We start from the raw sequence: 18,442 nt of genomic DNA, 5'->3' as shown, positions 1-18,442 counted from the left end.
TTTTGCCTCTAGTCCTTACAACGTATCGATACGGAGGAGGATAAGGGCCACACAATTAAAAAAATTGAGTTTTGACTTTAAACTCAGAATTCTGATTATAAACTCAGAATTCTGAGTTGGTTTAAAGTCAGAATTCTGAGAATAACTTTAAACTCAGAATTCTGAGAATAAAGTCAGAACTCAAATATTTTTTTCTTGTGTGGCCCTAATCCTCTTCCGTATATTGACGACAAATGAAATAATGTATTTAAATCTAGGCATTATGGAGAACGTGTAAATAGATATTGAGGCAAACTAATTATCATGCAAACTAAAATAAAGACTTGAAGAGAATCCATAGTTTTAGCAATAAATATTATTTATTTTCATCAAACAGTGTGTAACAATTCATTTGGCAAATTTGACTGTCATAAAATAAAAGTAGAAAAGGCAACTTGATATGTTCTAATGAACTTCTGTTTTAGCACTAACATCTTCACAAAATATTGAATTAGTGTTTGTAATAAACTAGTGTTCTATGAGGTGAAATCACATACAAATTAATTCACAAATTACCAATCTTTTTACAATTATCCAAACAGCTGGAAAAAACAAACAAACTATTGTGCACACATACACACAAACAAACAGCAGATAAATTTAAACAATGTGGCATGCAGTTCACGTCAGTTATAGTACTCATGACTGAGTACATCACCTGCCAGAGGGCTTTGTTGGATCAGTTGTCAAACTAAAATCTCATTCAAATGTCTAAAATGTGCTCATTGTACTGTAAGACAATTATTCTGTATGAGGTCAAAGCATACTTTCATTACATCCACTACTCTGCTGTGATGAAAAATGTAAAAAAGCAGGCACAGTTTTTACTATTACTGCTACACATTTGGTCATCTCATCCAAAACATTCTGACTCCTGTTGGCCAGCGAGCTTTTACAGTACACCAACGCTTCAAATAGAGAAAACAATGAAATAATTTTTGTTTCAAGTACAACACATTAACAATCAGTTATTATTTAAATTGAGTACTCTATGTGCAAACTACTAAACACTATCACACTAACAGATACATTCTGTAACAAAACAAAACAAATACTGAGAACAATTTACCTGATCAAAGTATTCAAACAATCATGACACAATCTGTCTTCAAGAACTTGTCCAAAAACGAGACTTCCAGTCTTTTCTGTGCATTTATGTAAAAATTAGAGACTGGCTGGTGGGATAAGAGCAGATGCTCCAGTGGTCATTTCCCTTAAGACAGATCAAAGTGCTTAAGTCTACTGACAGCCTTGGAGAATCCATCTACACTGAATGTGGATGGATGAGGCAAGATAATGCAGTTGCAGTTGTAGAGCTCATGGCTACTGTTGAGTCTGCAGAGCAGAAAGGCGTCGCTCAATACACTGCTTACCTGAGAAAAGGGAGATTGAAAAATTCAGATTAGAATGAAATCTAGTAAAAACCTAAGAAAGATCGTATGAGGAATTAATTTATAGTTAGACATTCTAGCATTTTAACTACTGTTTTAATGTGTTAAAGTGGTGTCACATACATTTATCGATGCTGTCAATGTCCTTCTGCTCTGTGATGATTCGGGACAGACCCTCCATTAGCAAAAGGGCTTTGTGGTAACGCTGGATTGATGCTGTTCCATACTGGAACATCTCATCTAGAGCAGCACACTGTACCTGAACAAAGTAAGAACACACACAAACACACACATTAAGACAAAAATAATATTGCATACTGACGTTGAGTAGAATCTGATTTGAAGTGAATTTCAACATCCTCTCCGGTAAAGCGAGCTCACCATGTTCACGGTGTGGTTGTAGATGAGCTTCTCTGCTGTGAGTCCATTAAAACGGTCCATGAGCTTCTGTTTGTCAAGCAAGAAGGTCTGCAGGCGATTGTTGAGGGTGCGACAGTATGTGACACAGCTCTTGTAGGATTCATTCAGCTTTCTGATAACTGTACAAAGGAATACAGTACACAGAGCTTTTTAATATTATTACAAAAACAACAAAACAAGCTCAACCTTCTCATCATATCATATTTTAACATGGAATGCCAATTCTCACTCAGTTATGGCGTTTTTACACCTTTAGTTTGTTTGCTCTGCTACGAACCAGTTGATGAGTTTGTAAACGTTGATCGTTTCCCCCTTAATTCCCTTTTTTCACAGCATGTGAAATGTTTACATTGTTTAGATGTATCTGGGGTGGAGCAAGAAAGTACAGTATATACAGCAAGACATAGAACATAACCTGTGTTTTGGACTGGAGCACATTTCTGTGAGAGTAACATTGCTATGCAATTGTCCAGTTTGCTGCTACTACTGCTACAATGCAAGCTGCTAAAGTTTATGTGCTCTGCCATATCCCAGAATGCAAATTACACCTGGCTACAGGACCAATTGAGCTTAAAGTTGGATTGAGGTCAGATCATGTTCCCACCATCAGAGTGTTTTGGAACTGACCGACACACCTCTTCTCACAGGTCTCGGTGCTGTTGTTTTGGTCCACACCTCAGTGTAATTACTTTGTCCCATTTGACTGGACTAAAATGCTCTATTCTAATAAACGGCCTCACTAGGGCTGCAACTAAATTATTTTAATTATCTAATAATCGGCTGATTATTTCCTCGTTTTCTCAAAGTCCAAGGTGATGTCTTTTAATGTAATTTTGTCAGTTCCAAACCCCAAAACATTCAGTTTAAAATGATATAAACCTGAGAAAAGCAAATAATACTCTTGCTTTGGAGGCTCAAAACTGAATTTTCAAGAATTTTTGGATGAAAAAATTGTGCATAAATAATGGATTCTCATCATCATCATCATCATCATCATCAATCAATTATATCACATTACTTTGTAGTTGGCAATTATTTTTTGTCGATCGAATATTTGATTAGTCGACTAATTGATTGCTGCTCTCACCCTTAGACTACTCGGGCGGATCAAATTGCCCTCTTTAATGCTTTCAGTTAGACTATAATGCCCAAAAGCTCTAGTTTTACTGAAGAAATACAAACTAGAAACATTTAAAAGACACCCTCCAAGTCTACAAAAGGAGAGTGCTTGATATTCAAAACTCACCTTGTTTGACTGTAGCAGAGGGAAGCAGTTGGCCTTGTTTGATAGTCTCTCTAGCAGTGTGCAGTGCTGATGACAGGAACTCTTCCACCTTCATGTACAACACTAACTGCTCTGCATAGCTGGAATATGCACACAAGAAACAGCAATTATTTTGAAACTGATTTTTGAGGAAAATAGATGAGAAAATGTAAAAAGCTCCATTCCTCTCACCTCCATTCTTTACTTAGAAGGCTGATCTGATCAGTCACCAAGCTCTGCTCTAGAAAGGAAACATCAGGAGTGCTGATGGCATCCAGCCCTGTGTCCTTGGAAGAAGCCAATTCCATAACACAGTGGACAAAAGCCAAGGTGAAACGCAGCTCACTCAGAGCATCTGTATGAGCCGGCTGTGAAAAGAACAAATGCAGTGAATATTGAAACTGTCCATGTGGAATCAGAATTCCTGTATTTTATGTTCATCTGCAAATGACTGAAAAGTCAAAACAACCTGGAGGGTTCACCTCACAGTATTAATCTGTACCTCCATCAGTGTATCTTCTGGGAGCGCTGGAGGGTGAAAGACCAGGCTACTGTGAGGAGTAGAGTCCATGGCTTCACTCTCAAAGTTTCTTCGACATCCTCCCTGGAGAAGGCGACTGTTCAGTAGCCAGTAGCTGGGGGAGCCTGCATTTAAGAAGAAAATGCAGCTGAACCCGAAACAGTGGAGTAACTGATGACAGGTTTTAGGGTTACAATAACCAGGATGCTCTTATTATGTGTTGTTTTGTTATTAAAACTTCTATTGAAAAAAATCTGTTTGTTCTATTACACATCACATTCAAATACAATATTGCTAACAAAAAAGAGGAAACTAAAACATAGTTTACAAAAAGTTTATCAAAATCTCTTTATCTTCACAGACAAAAAAAATAGGAGAAGAAATATTATATTTCTTTTAATTAGAAAACTATACCTCACTCAATTTGCACAAGTGTTCTAAATGAACTCTACTGGAGAGAGCACTCATAAATTAACTTAATTAAAGGACACCAGCTGCGGAGTTCGAACATCTACCTGAGAACATCCTTGACATCACGGCATCAGGAGGAGTGTTTCCTCTGGATGGAGAACCCATTGTGAAAACTGCAGGAGGTGGGCTGTCTGAGCACTGAAAGCCTCTATGATAACCAGTAGGTGGAGCTGTTGGAGCAAATAAGAAGTTTAAGTGTAATAAATGTAAGATGTATTTAGTAAGTGTAGCCCAGCTGAACCGCAGCCAAGTAAATGACACGGTCATGGTCAAGGCAGATAACACAGACTAAGCGCTTGTTGTCAACACAGTAATACCTCATTTGTGTTTATTTCACAATAAGTATTGATACCAATATAATTATTAAATTCTCCTCTTTGCATGACTTTAAAAAGGGTCATTAAACTACACTGGCTGGGAAATACGTGCCCATATTTTCTATGCTACAACAATGGCTACGAAGTTTTGACTATTGGTAAATCAAATGGTACCTGTTATATCCATGCCTTTCTCACTGTTCAGGCTCTCATCGCTTTCCTCTTCAAGAAGGTGAGCTCCAAAGGCCGCCTTCAGTAGCATGTCAGACAGCCGGCCTGTGCTCAGTGATCTGGACATTCAATACAGCCAAAGGAACCATTAATAATATATCAGATTTCGTAAATATTTTATACTGTGTGATATCTCCAGGTGTCAAGTTTTCATATCAATGACTTAGTAAATCCAATGTGAATTATTAGTCCCATAAATGTGTACAGACTCACATTTCATTCCGCTGTCGGGTTGTCTAATCATATATAACTGTTAATTAATGAATAAATTAATAGGAATAAGAATAAGAATAAGAATATATTGTTCCGACCTTTTAAAAGGGCCCTTTTTATTAGCTGGTTTCCTGCCGAGGTTGGTCTGGGAAGCAGCAGATGGATCAAGGGATTTCAGGTCTGGGACAGTCCTGATGCGGTTTAGCATTCTTGATTGAACCTGCTGTTTAAAAAAGGAAAATAAACTCATTAAAACTTAATCTAATTGTTAACACATACTATACTATACTATACTATACAATTGGGTGATGTTGGATTTCAGAATAATCTGATTCTACTCTGTGTGCTGCTCATAGCTCTTTTACTCTTTCAAGTCTTATAGAAAGAATTAGTCGCTTTTGAACAAAGTTGAAAAGAAATTGAACAGGTAAATATGCAGTGTGGATTGTGGAACAAATGCACATGCTGTTGTGTAGTACTATAAATGATTTAGAAGCTGACCTTGGGATTGGAGGTGACCTGATTGTCAGGAGAGCCAGCAAGCACTCCAGTTCTTGTACTAAACGGGAGAGTCTGCTCCGAGTTCTTTGGGGTCATTCCCACTAGAATACAGGGTGTCACAAAGATTAAATCATTAAACCATGAATCAGGCAGAGGGAAATTGGGTACAGAGAAAATTAAATAGCAACACATCACCACAAAACAACTCCCAGAATGTACCAAACATGACATATTTCAGATGGTGGAATTTTTGTAAACACCCAAATGGCCCTGGTGGCCAACAACAAGTGTCATTGCACTGACAAATTCCCATGTAGTGTATTACTGGAGGAGTGTGACATGGCGAGTTCTGCTTAACCAACACTCCCTAAATAGGTGAAACAAATGCTGATCGAGATGCCCACCTGGTGGGGAGGACTGTTGTGGTTGGGCTCCTCCAGTTGCCAGTTCAGGGGGAGTTGAGTTGAGGACAAACCCTGGACTTGGAGCTCTGCAGCCTCCACATTGTGGGGAGCCGCTGCCAGCACAGCAGAGTGTGACCCTAAATGACACGAGACATAGATAGATAAAGGCATAAGAATAACAAGACACTGAGTAGCAGTGGATGCAGATAAATCCAGCTGAGCAGCTGTACATGCCTGGTGGAGCCATGCAGGCCGCTAGGTTGCAGGTTCTGCTCCATACGCTGGTAGTTGTGGATTTGAGTTGGGACAGGAATGGGCACAGAGGGGCTGAACCTAGGGCCATTGATTCCAACAGGCTTGCTGTATGGATTAAAGAGGAAGCAAAGATTTAGGAATGTGTATTTATTAATCAATTAAACACAACAGTGGGATTCCCAAAAAGTAAATGTACATGTTCTAAACCCATAATTACTCATGTTGAGCATAAAAAGAATATAAATACTTTTTAAGCCAAGCAGCAACCTCTGGGCCTGAAAAGTGAAGCCAATGTGGAAGTGCCTTAACCTGCATTCTTTCTTATTGCCAGCAGGGGGCAACTTCATAGGGTACAAAAAGAAGTCAAACTGCTTAGAAGTCTTTTCTTAATTTATTACTTCACTAAAATGTTTCAAAATAAGTTTATGTTCTCAATCACAGCATGATGTTTATTAGTTAGTTATGGTCCCATTTTGAGTAAAATGATTAAGCAGATGGGTAAGCATTAGGGTATTGTTATCCTCAGGATAGAGGCTTTGAACTTGGTTAAGGGTGTTGTCAGTGTTTTCGTCTTAGAACTTTGACTCTTTCACAGTGTTATTTCAGTTAATGAGAGTATCATTTTGGTCATCTGAAACAGTATTGTTCAGCTGTTAATTTTTTCTAAAAGTAAGCCCATGTTCGCTAACAAAAAGCATCCAAAACAAAATTACAGTTAACGTGAACTATGGACGCACTGAGCCAATCAAGCTAGCATTGCAATAGCTTGTAACCTAGCATGATCCCCCTCCCCTGCTCCACCCTCTCATCCAAAGATGGTCACGTCTTGCTCTAAAAAAACAAGATGGTGACAGCCTATAATCAAATTTCCAGGCTTAAAAAGGGAAGTGCGCAAACCAGTGGGTGATGTCACAATGGGTACGTCCACTTCTTCTATACAATCTATGGTTGAGGCTAACATCCAACTTACGGTACTTATCTTTTTCAGAATACTTTCATCTTTAACCCACCAAAATCTAAACCGGTCCTCTCTCTTACCTAACAGGCTTGGAGGGAGAGTGGAGCAGGGGAGAGGGTGGAGGTGTCTTTCCTGCGTTTCTGGAACCTCTTTCAACCAGCAGTGAACTCCTAAAGAAAGATATTGGTTAGCTCTCTCTTTGGAAACTTCCCTGTTAGATGATGACTGTCAATGCATTTTACATATCAAAAATAATCTTTTTCAAATGAATTTGAAATAGCAAATACTGCCTGATCCTGATTAACTGATACGATAATGTGGACCCCTCAGGGGGACTACTCACCCACTGTATATCAGGCAACTCTCAATGGGTGACCCAACTTCAACCTCACATGTGCATTCACCTACAAAGCAGTAAAACAGAAATAGTCAGACTCATTTGCTGATGTGAAGAAAAACCTGCACAATAAACAAACAACCCAGATACCTATAGAGTGAAGCTTGGAAAGTCTTACTTGGAAACTGGGCAGGCACCATAACGTAGTCCTCTGTGTAGGATGAGGTTTTCCTACTGTCTTGATTGGCTATTTCTTTCAGCAGGAAGCCCGGGTTGTCCTGTGTAGGGGAATACCGTGCTTTGGGCTGAAGTCGGTGCATTTCTCCATCGGAATGCTAAGAGAGTGTAAAATAAAGAACTGTTTCATTAACTATAACTAGGTTAGATAAAAAAGGGAACAAAAGTTTACTGTATTTATTTTAAAGACATTTACATTTTACATCCTTGACCAAGGGATTTGGTTTTATAAATCCACTACAGAGAGGTTTACATACTTGAGGGGAGGCTGGATGGGATGTGGAGGAGCTGCCAGAGGAACTGGCCGAGCCTGAACTGGGGTAGGGGAGCACTTGGCCTTGAAGGCCTGTCAAAAAAAACATAAAAATGTAAGCTTTAGGACCCTGGCTACAGCACCTTTATTGATTCTAAGCTGCACAGAGACACGTATGATACAGTCCTTACATTTTTTTGTGGATGAGCTTGTGTCAAGGAAAGGATGGTGGAAAAACTCATCTGCAAATGTAAAGATTTAGATGTAAGAGAGACTTTTTAAAATAGAAACAGTTCAGAAAACAGGTTCTGAATGTTAAAAAGGCAAAGGTTTACCAAAGCCGATCCGATCTTTGTGGTTTCTCTGCAGCAGCCCCAACAGTAAGTGTCTTAGGGTACTAGAAGTCTCCTTTGGGATGCTGAGAAAAGAGGGGAAAGCAGATTAAAGCAGTTTTATACATTGTGTTGTATGCATAGCCTACATATTAATATTATATCTATTTTTATTATGTTAATATTTTGAAATTGCTTTAGTGTGTTCACTGAACAATATATGTGGTCTTAAAATAAGTAATATTTAGGTCACTTGTGTTTCATAAGCTCAGAGTGAGATGTAAAATGTGCAAATTTACAATCTAATTTGCAGCTTCAGTGCAAAACCTCAGGGCATCATGATGCTCAGAGTCAGTACCGACTGTGCGTGTGTGTGTATGTGCCTGTCTGTTTGTTTATGTGTGTGGAGCTATGTGGGTCATGTGGAAAATGATAGCCGTGCAGGTCACTAGCTGGCAGCTCGGAGCAGGTTATATATAGAATGACAAGAAAACAACAAACTGTGCGTCCGAACACTGTGTCTGAAACACTGCGTCTTATCACTCGGCTTTATCACTCCAAAAGATAAGATAAGCACGGCCACAAGCTATACACAGTCAAAGCAAAGTACACCGTGAAAACAGAAGGAAAACAATCCATAAATCCCTTTGAACACTTTCCAGGTCCAAGTTCTGAGCATCAGAATGACTTTAAATAGCCAAGAGAAGTAATTGTAAAGGCATTTGGCAACTGATATCAGGGCAGAAATATAGAGATTCAGATTACACATACAGTCATGGAAAAAAAATATTAGACCACCCTTGTTTTCTCGTTCATTTTAATGGCTGGTACAACTAAAGGTACATTTGTTTGGACATATATAATAATGATAAAAACAAAAATAGCTAATAACAGTTTAATTTAAGAGCTGATATCTAGCCATTTTCCATGGGTTTCTTGATAATAGCCAAAATCATTATCAAGAAAACCATGGAAAATGACTAGATATCAGCTCTAAAACGAAACTCTTATGAGTTATTTTTGTTATCATCATTAAATCTGTCCAAACAAATGTACCTTTAGTTGTACCAGGCATTAAAATGAACAAGAAATTGAAAAAAACAAGGGTGTTCTAATATTTTTTTCCCATGACTGTAGATAACATGTCATATAGATGAATATGGACACAAAATGTAGTGTTACACATTTGCTAGATTTTGAAATGGCAACGGTGTAAGAGAGTCTGATTGAGAAAGATGATCAGCCCTGTCAGGTGTCTGTATGTTTCTTCCACAGTCTGACTATTTTTAGTAGTGTGGGATTTCTAGAGAAATAATATGTATGCACACGTGCCTGTATGGATGCTTACATGTGGATTGTTAACAGTCTGAGTGTAAATGTCATTCTCACACACACACACACACACACACACACACACACACACACACACACACACACACACACACACACACACACACACACACACACACACACACACACACACACACACACACACACACACACACACACACACACACACACACACACACACACACAAGCAAACTGAGTGCAGGGAAGACAGTTCTCCTTGCAATGCCTGTATACATGTCCCCTATCATCTTCCTGTGCGTGTGTCTGTGTGTCTGTGTTGACAGTATCAGTATAGATGTGTGTTGCCGTGGGGTCGTCCACTCACCTGGGTAAGAGGGTCCTGTTGCTTTCATAATACAGACGAAGTTCCTGCGGTGTGCTGGCCTACACACATACAAAACAAATATAAGTAACAATAGAAAATGAACATTTACTTGTACACTAGGGCTGTGTGATTAATATAATTTCAGATTTTGGCTTCAGACAATTATGGAAACAAGATGATGAATGAACAAATTATTTTGTTTTAATGATTAATTTTGTCTTTTCTTTAACAACACTGCACTTTCACCTGTTTTTACTGAATTACTGTCTGGAATATGTTGAATATAGTTTTCCTAAATTAAGTAGTTTTTACTAATTTGTGGCAGTGCACTACAAAATATTAAATCTTATTAATTTGTATTTAATATTTTTTCTTTATTATTATTGTGAATATGTTTATTAGTTTTCAGCAGGTTGTTGAAGTGCATTGATGCTACAACATAGTTGATCTTATTTATTTTTGACCATTTTATGCGTATGTATTACTTTTATATAATTTATTTAAATGTATGTACATATAAATATATATATTCATATATTATTTATTATACATTTAATTTATTTATCTTATTTTTATACATTTTTTCAGTTGAATAATATTTAAAGTTTAAAAAAATACAGGTTTTTTTTTTTTTTTAAATCAAAAAGTGTTGTGTTATGTTGCCCATGTCAATGAGAAATCATGTTAAAAAATCGTTATCACAATATGAACTTAAGTAATTAGGATAATGATTTTTTTGCTCGAATGGAGCAGCCCTCACATAAAAATATGTTAACAAATCCACCTGCATCCTTACAAACAAACATTTGAATAATGATCAAGGAAGGTTTGACTATTTATCTCACTACATCATTACACATTTAAAAGAAAACTAGAAAAACAATTTGAGAGCAAAGTAGAATGCACGGAGATGCCAGCAAAGTAAACATCCTCCACATCAGCAGCAGCCAACCTCACACTGACCCTTGGACTTATCACAACTGACGGAGCTGCCTGGCAGAAATAGAAGTCAATCCTCCCTGTCACTCAAGGAAAATTCTTCTTAGGAAATAGCAACATAAATAACTTCAACAGGAACAAAGGTTCAAACAACAGGATGTTTTTTTTTCTTTTTTTAATTGCTCGTATATGAGGATGAAAATGGACTTCAGACAAGGAAGGGACCAAAGAAGAGACAAAACATTAGCACGTGTCTATATATGATCACAACTGAGGCAATCTGCAAATAAAAGTCCAGTGCTGTCAGTTGAGCAGCCACGTGAACTGTGGAAAGTAATACTCAGGGTTGTGAAACAATATTTGCTTTGGGTTGGAAGAAATGGCCCACAGCCATTTCCGCATGCCCCCCGTCTGTAAACAACCTGCTTTCCTAACAAGTGGTCAAGCTGTTCCAGCATTTTCCAGCTAATAACACTGGAGATGTGGGAGAGTCACCCAGCAGGCAGGTGGTTTTTAATGGTGGTGCTGTGGTTCATGTTTCTCTGTGTTGTGTAAGCATTGCATCATGTTCAGTTTGGTGTTGACAATAATGAGTCTGCTCTTTCTAGGAAGTAAAGCAAAAATAACGTGTGCTTGCGTAAGAGTTTTCAACAAGTATTTGTTGCCCAATTGCTAAATCCATTTACCTAAACACCTAAAAAGAGTGATGTAGTTTTTGTAACCGTATATGTTTGTGCAATGTTATGTTAGGTTACATGTATATTCTATTCGTTTAAGTGCCACTCACATGAAATGGGGCCTTTCCAGTCAGACACTGGTACACAATAGTACCGATGCTCCACAGATCAGCCTTGGCATCATAGTTCTGGGACATGATGACCTCAGGAGCCTGTGTCCAGACAAACACAGCTTACAGCTTAGAGACATGCTGACATTACACCTTGTTGGCACATGGAACCAGAGCGAGAGACTTTAATACTCACCATGTACATGGGAGAGCCACACAGTGTGGCTGCCATGGTGTTTGTCTGGAGATGACGTGCAAACCCAAAGTCAGCTGGAGGGGGAGAGAAATCAAGTGAGATACATACAGTAGCGTGTGTGTGTGTGTGTGGCCGTGTGATACTCCTGTTGTGGGGACATAAACCTGTTTGCACAGCATATGGGCACATGCCTTCCTCATAGGGACAAAATACAAGTCCCAATAACAAAAATCATTAAATTCTCATGTAAAGACTAGAATTCAAGAAGGTTTTAACATTAGGGTTTAGGGTTGGGGAAACACTTCAGGAAAATAATTGAAGTCAATGTAATGTCCTTTTAAAGTGATGGAAACACAATATGTGTGTGTGTGTGTGTGTGTGTGTGTGTGTGTGTGTGTGTGTGTTTACTTGTACTTCCTACATAGTGAGGACCGGAACAAGTTTTTAATCAACAGAGTAAGGACATTTTTGGGAAGTGAGGATATTTTGGCCAGTCTTTAATTCTACAAAGGCCTGTTTGAGGTTTAAGACTTGGTTTTAAGATTATGTTTCCCATTAGGTCCAAGTTAGGGTACAAGGATTTGTGTGTACGTGTCTGTGTGTGTATGTGTGTGTGTGTGTGTGTACAGCTAGGAATTAAGTAAAACTCCACAACCAATGCATTTTCACAGACGTATGTAAACTTCTTCTCATACCCTGGGGTGTGAAGTCCTTACCTATCTTAATGCAGGTATTGATGGGGCTGGACCTGCGCCCCTCTGGGTGGCAGAGCAAGATGTTCTGGGGTTTGAGGTCTCTGTGGAGGATGCCTTTGCTCTGCAGGACCTTCATGGCCTGACTCATTTGCTGCAGGAATACTCGGATGGTGTCCTCACTTAACGTGCCCTTAGCTGAGGGTCAGAGGGATGAAATACAAATGATACTGGATGAAGTCAGCATGGCAATATATAGAAGGTCTATCATATTGCATGGAGTAAATACGCGTAAAGAGGTGAAGCAAAGTTTGTAAGTCACGTTGCAGTACACATCCATGTATGTCCAGACTCTTATGTAGCCAGGACAGAAGAGAATGATTCAAATATGGATGTTGTTGCAAAGAAGCTACAAATCCTAAAATGTGGTGCTTATTAGAGATCAGATGAGATAACAATTAATCAATAAGTCAATCAATAAAACATTACTAGTATTACTTTTACTATTGATAAATCATTAAAGTAACTTTAAGCACAAATGCCTAAAAAGTGTACTGACTTGAGCCTCTCAAATGTGAATATGTTCTGCTTCTTCTGATATTCTAGTACAGTCATGGAAAAAATTATTAGACCGTTGTTTTCTTCAATTTATTATTCGTTTTAATGCCTGGTACAACTAAAGGTAGATTTGTTTGAAAAAATATAATGATAACAACAAAAATAGCTCATAAGAGTTTAATTTAAGAGCTGATATCTAGTCATTTTCCATGGTTTTCTTGTTATTGATTTTGATTATTATCAAGAAATATCAGCTCTTAAATTAATTAATTAAATTTGTCCAAACAAATGTACCTTTAGTTGTACCAGGCATTACATGAACAAGAAAGCAAGAAGAAAACAAGGGTGGTCTAGTAACTTTTTTCCATGACTGTACATTAAACTACATATTTTTGGACTGTTGGTCAACTTGGATTTAGGAAAGTTGTAATGGTAATGATTCATTAGAAAAATAATGCTCACATTAATAATGATTAAAATATTTGATTTACTTTGTTAAGTAAGGTAAGGTGAAAATGCACCAGTCTAGTCACATCAGCGTCACCGCTGTCAGACTTCGTGGAAGAGAATTTTGTTTATGAGGGGCTTCATTTGGATATTAATGTCAAGGCAGTCTGACATACTAGCACTCTCTCCCCCCTCCCCAGTGCGTTCAGTATTTCTAGCTGCAGTGTTTTTCCACCAGGGCACAGGGGATAAGTGAGTGGCAGATGGGCGAGGTCATGTGGGTGCTCCGTGAACCTTGCCAAGTGTGACTGAGTGTTGTTCTGCAAATAGCTGGATGTGAATCCTTGGCAGAGGCACATAAGTCTACAAAATAAGAGACGCTGGCAAGGTGGCAGAAATAGGCCAATGATACACATAAGCATCTGAATAGACACTAATGACGTAAATTCAGCCAGAGAAAAATCAACTCGATACCTAAAGCTGCATCATCATACATATATTTATATAATTATGAGAATCTAAATGTGGTGAAATTACAAGGGAAGACAACAAACTCAAGCTGGGAATTAATGTTTTTTTACATAATTTGTAGTAAAAACTTAGGGAAAAAACTAATCTCAATCCAATGCTTGTGGTTTAATTTGATCTGGGTTTAGTACTTGAGGTATTAGTGATAATTTACCCCCTGACCTGTTGGAACCTTAAACCTGAATTCAATGGTTGTACTGCTCTGAGCCTCAAAATCCCTATTCCTTCAAAACACCTAAAATGCTGAGCAAATCCTCTTAAACTGACCCGCCAGTACAACAGTAAGCTGCTGAAAACATACTTACAGATAACAAACTGTAAGTTTGCTCCTTGAATGCAACACACTAGACTTCAGGTGAAACAGAAAACTTTACAGTAGTGAGACCTAAGCTATGGTGAAGGGATAGTGCAGAATTCAGAAGTGTTGAGGTACTTATCCTCAGAGGTCGGCACTCCCCCCGTTTAGAGAAGCAGGCTGGAGTACCAGCACGTAAACTAAGCAATGAACTGCTATGGAGCCACCTTATAAAATCATTATCAGTTTGAGTGTAAGCCATATTTGAATACTTTCACTACTTTATTTTACAGCTTTTTCCGATGGGAAACTGGAGCTGTTATGTCCATTTATGCTCTCCTGAAAGCCACCAGACTGCATTGACAAAAACATAATTTACCTCACAGAACATGGTTGCTGGACCTCAATCACCAAGTTAGTTTGTGTTATTGTGTGGTTTTGGTGTTAAAGGGTTATTATGGTAGCGGTAGACCAGCAACTCCTTTGTTCTGAAAGGTGAAATTACTGGTTTTGTCAAAGGAGTCTGGTAAACATAACTGCTTCACTTCCCCACTGGAAAGGGCTCTAAATATAGTATACACTTAAACTGATAATGATCTTTTTTTAGGTGGCTAAAATATGTTTTGCTGTTGCTTCTCCAGCCTTCTCCTGGAATCTGAGGGCATGCCAAGAGCCAACTACTGTGGGAAATACACTCATGATGGATAAGTATCTCATACAACACCACTTCACAAAATCAAACTATCCCTTTAAGCTCTGCAGAATGTAGTAAACTTACAGTGAAGGTACTCTGCCAGGTCACCGCCATTGCAGTACTGAAAAGATGAGACAAAGAAGACTTAATAAAAGCTTTGACAATAGTGCTTTGTTAATGCATGTGATTTGCATTGCTATTTCAACACAACAAGCATTACCATTTGTAACACAACTCACCTCCATGACGAGATATACACATCCTCCCATTTCCTGTTGATAAAACAAAATAAAATGCTGATTATCATTTTCAAAAGGTATAGCAACTACAATCTAATTGAAAGTGTAAAAAAATGACAACATAAATCACATTTACTTTATGTAGAGATGTGGAATTACAGCAACAATTAATCAATGTCTTAACAGCTGTGCCCATCTTGGACTAGGCTGACTCTATTTGGCCCGCCACCAGTGGCACTTCGAGAAATTCTGGCCCCCCTGACAAGAGTTATCTCAGGGGCCTGAAACTGTACCCCATCTTGCCCCCTCCAGAATTTGGCACCCCACTTCATTACCATTGAAAAAGTCACAGAGCGGTGAGGTGACATGGGTTGGGATAAAAGGGTGAGAAATTAGGGTGCCAGTCCCACCTGATTGAAGTAATGAGTGAGGGTGCCTCTTTTTCTGTCTTGTATATCAGTTAAAGCTAGTAGAGTCTGTGTATTGCAGTGTTTACCACTTGTACAAATAACACTGTGGCTATTAAAATGCAGTATCACGCTAAAAGATAACAGAGAGCAGCTTGTTGCAGGTAAATGAACACATTGCTGTCTACAAAAGGCTCCTACAGCCTGACCTAGAATGTATCATTTAAAGTCATTAGCCTTGCATGCTGTCGTGTCTGCTGTGAGACGCCACTCAGACTCTGTGTTTTATAAGCCATTGTTTAACCGGCTGCACCCTGCCATCTGTCAGGAACAGTGAGAGGTCGGCTCAGCCCTCTCTGATGTCTGGCAGGTGTGAGTAAGGTGAGAAGAGGGAAGCACACACACTCACGCAAACCTACATCCATGCAAATGGTTATTTGCCTGTGCTGTGTGTGATCTCTTTAAAAGTATTAATTTAGTCTATGTCATACAGTGACACACTCATAGTGAGCAATCAGTATCATGTTATTAAGGCCCCAGTTTTCTCTCTTAGAATATTTTGTTTGAAGACAGAAAACTTCTATCTAATATTAACTACAGCTCGAGTTCGGGTCATTGAGGTTGCTAGCGCCATAAAAAACTACAACATCCAACACCCCAGGAGCAAGTGGTGCTTGATGTTGGCAACATGTCAACATTTTCAACATGTGGCAGCAAAGTCAACAGCACTGCACGTGTATTATTATGTGGTTACTAAGCAAACTGTAGGTTTGTGCTGCTGTGTGTCAGAGCAGAGAGGGGGGAAGAGAAGACAACTGTCTTTACCTGATAGTCAAGTAGTCTGACAATGTTTTCATGTTTCAGCTCCTAAAAGAGGTGGAGAAAACATTAGAAGGAAAAGGTACACAGAAAGCCTGACACACAATATGCTGCAACATTAAAAGTTAACTCATTACCTTCAATATTTTGATTTCTTTGCCAAGCAAAGACTGAGATTTGGCCAGGTTTTTCTTGTTGATACATTTCACAGCAACTACCCAGTCACGCTTCTTGAAAAGTAAAATACAAGCAGGATATAATAAATACACCAACCTTACATTCATCAGCAATGACAGGACAGATTTGTCTCAGATATAACAGTTACCTCTTTATGTCTGCCTTTGAACACAACTGCAAAGGCGCCGTGACCAATCAGGTCTTTCCTGTTGAACTCAAACTTCCCAACAGACTCCATGGATAATAAAAACAAACGCGTTCAAGTATTAAGAGGTGGATTTTCCAACTGTACTGTCCCACGACACTTCCCTCGTGCCGGTAAATCCCATTTCATTGATGGAAAATACTGTCTTCACACGTGACAAGCTTCATATTCGAAGAGAATGTTGATGATAGCATGACGAAGACGTCTGTCAACACAAAAAGTAAATAAAACAACAACAGCGTACGTATAAATAAACTGTATGCAAACAAAATATTAGCGACACAAGTCCCTGGTACTTTTCTACAACCGGGAGAAGTAAAAAGTCGATGTAGTGTCAAACGCTGTTTGTTTTCAGACACTAAGCTCAGATAATATTGACTTACTCACCTATCTGCCCATACGCTCGAGTTATTCATATCTCACGGCGAGCATGCGCAAACACACAGGCAGCGGCTTGATGATGATGCCTTCAGGGGCACCTCGTTAACTTGCAATTCAATGTCTTAATTTGGCTAAGACTTATTTTTAAACGTTAAATAACGAAGGAGCTATTTTCTTTTTTTTCTTTTTTTGGCCCCCCCCCCACACACACTTTTGGAGGACAACTTTATTTTTATTTACAGAACAAGAAGAGGTCAAACAACTTAAACAGAAAATAAGCAAATTATTAAAAATAATAATAAAGAGTAGATATTTACAACACCAGTTGTTGTTAACATTGATTTCTGATTAATTAATAAGTATGAGGAGGGTTATTGTGTGGCCATACATGTATGCTGATAAGCAAATCAGCAGACAGACAGACAGACAGACAGACAGACGGACAGACAGACCAATGGGGGAATTGTATGTAAATGCTATAGATGCGTATGTGTGTGTGTGAGTGTGTGTGTGTGTAAGTGTGCGTGTACTTTGTATTTATAAGTGCTTGTATATATGTGTGGAAGGAGCTGTGTTATGGTGGTTTTATTTTAGGTGTCTAGCAGCACAACACATTATTTGCTCCTGTATGTGTGATAAAATTATATTTTCATCGGTCAAAACTGTGCATGTACAAACACCCAAATTAAACAAAGATAAGAGGTATTTAAAGAAATTACCATAAACAACATCAAGTTTACCACCACTTCTCCATCTGCCCTGAGGCACATGGTCTAACAATAGCAATCGGGTCACTACAATGTAGTTATAGGGTTCAGTTAAAGTTCCTTCTGAAGGTCTTTATTCAGTATGAAGCCAAAAACAAGTTACCCCTTTACTAAACATTTTACGGAAATGTTTGTCCCTCCAGGTTTTTTGTAGTCCATTTAGGCCCAATGTTCTGTGCTGACACAATGCATTTTAAGACATGTATGGCCATTTGTGCCAACACATCACATAATCAATGGTATCATGGCTACTTTTGTTGTTGTATGTGTAAAGGATATCATTTTCCCAATCTGTACATCAAAATAGGTTTTGCTCACTGTTATCATTCCTACTGCTTAGGTCTGTGTATGTAGGAATCGGACTTGTAACTGGAGAGTCTCCGGTTCGAATCCCAGGACCGACAGGTGAGCAAGCGAAGTAATGTGTTGCCCTCTGCTCCTTGCATGGTGTGTTCAGTTGTGTTAAAAAAGAAGGATGGGTAAATGCAGAGGT

At 38.6% G+C, this 18,442-nt stretch overlaps 1 protein-coding gene across 1 annotated transcript; it reads right to left on the bottom strand.

The window, feature by feature from the left end:
• Positions 1-345: 345 nt before the first annotated feature.
• Positions 346-17,221, bottom strand: ulk1a (unc-51 like autophagy activating kinase 1a). The gene is made up of 28 exons (XM_059337179.1): positions 17,189-17,221; positions 16,745-17,006; positions 16,557-16,649; positions 16,426-16,467; positions 15,194-15,226; positions 15,039-15,075; positions 12,457-12,630; positions 11,741-11,814; positions 11,545-11,646; positions 9,819-9,877; positions 8,147-8,229; positions 8,003-8,053; positions 7,816-7,904; positions 7,500-7,656; positions 7,328-7,388; positions 7,065-7,154; positions 6,006-6,131; positions 5,772-5,908; positions 5,368-5,468; positions 4,965-5,089; positions 4,597-4,712; positions 4,150-4,275; positions 3,617-3,759; positions 3,307-3,482; positions 3,097-3,215; positions 1,812-1,969; positions 1,554-1,689; positions 346-1,412 (listed from the first exon to the last, which is right to left on the bottom strand). Exons 2-28 carry the CDS (start codon positions 16,832-16,834, stop codon positions 1,363-1,365), a joined length of 2,748 nt encoding a protein of 915 aa, XP_059193162.1. The 5' UTR covers positions 16,835-17,006; positions 17,189-17,221; the 3' UTR covers positions 346-1,362.
• Between the last annotated feature and the right edge of the window lie 1,221 nt (positions 17,222-18,442).

Source organism: Centropristis striata, chromosome 7, assembly GCF_030273125.1.
Source record: "Centropristis striata isolate RG_2023a ecotype Rhode Island chromosome 7, C.striata_1.0, whole genome shotgun sequence".
In the NCBI taxonomy this organism is placed as follows: Eukaryota; Metazoa; Chordata; class Actinopteri; order Perciformes; family Serranidae; genus Centropristis; species Centropristis striata.
This window is presented reverse-complemented; position numbering and strand designations above follow the sequence as displayed.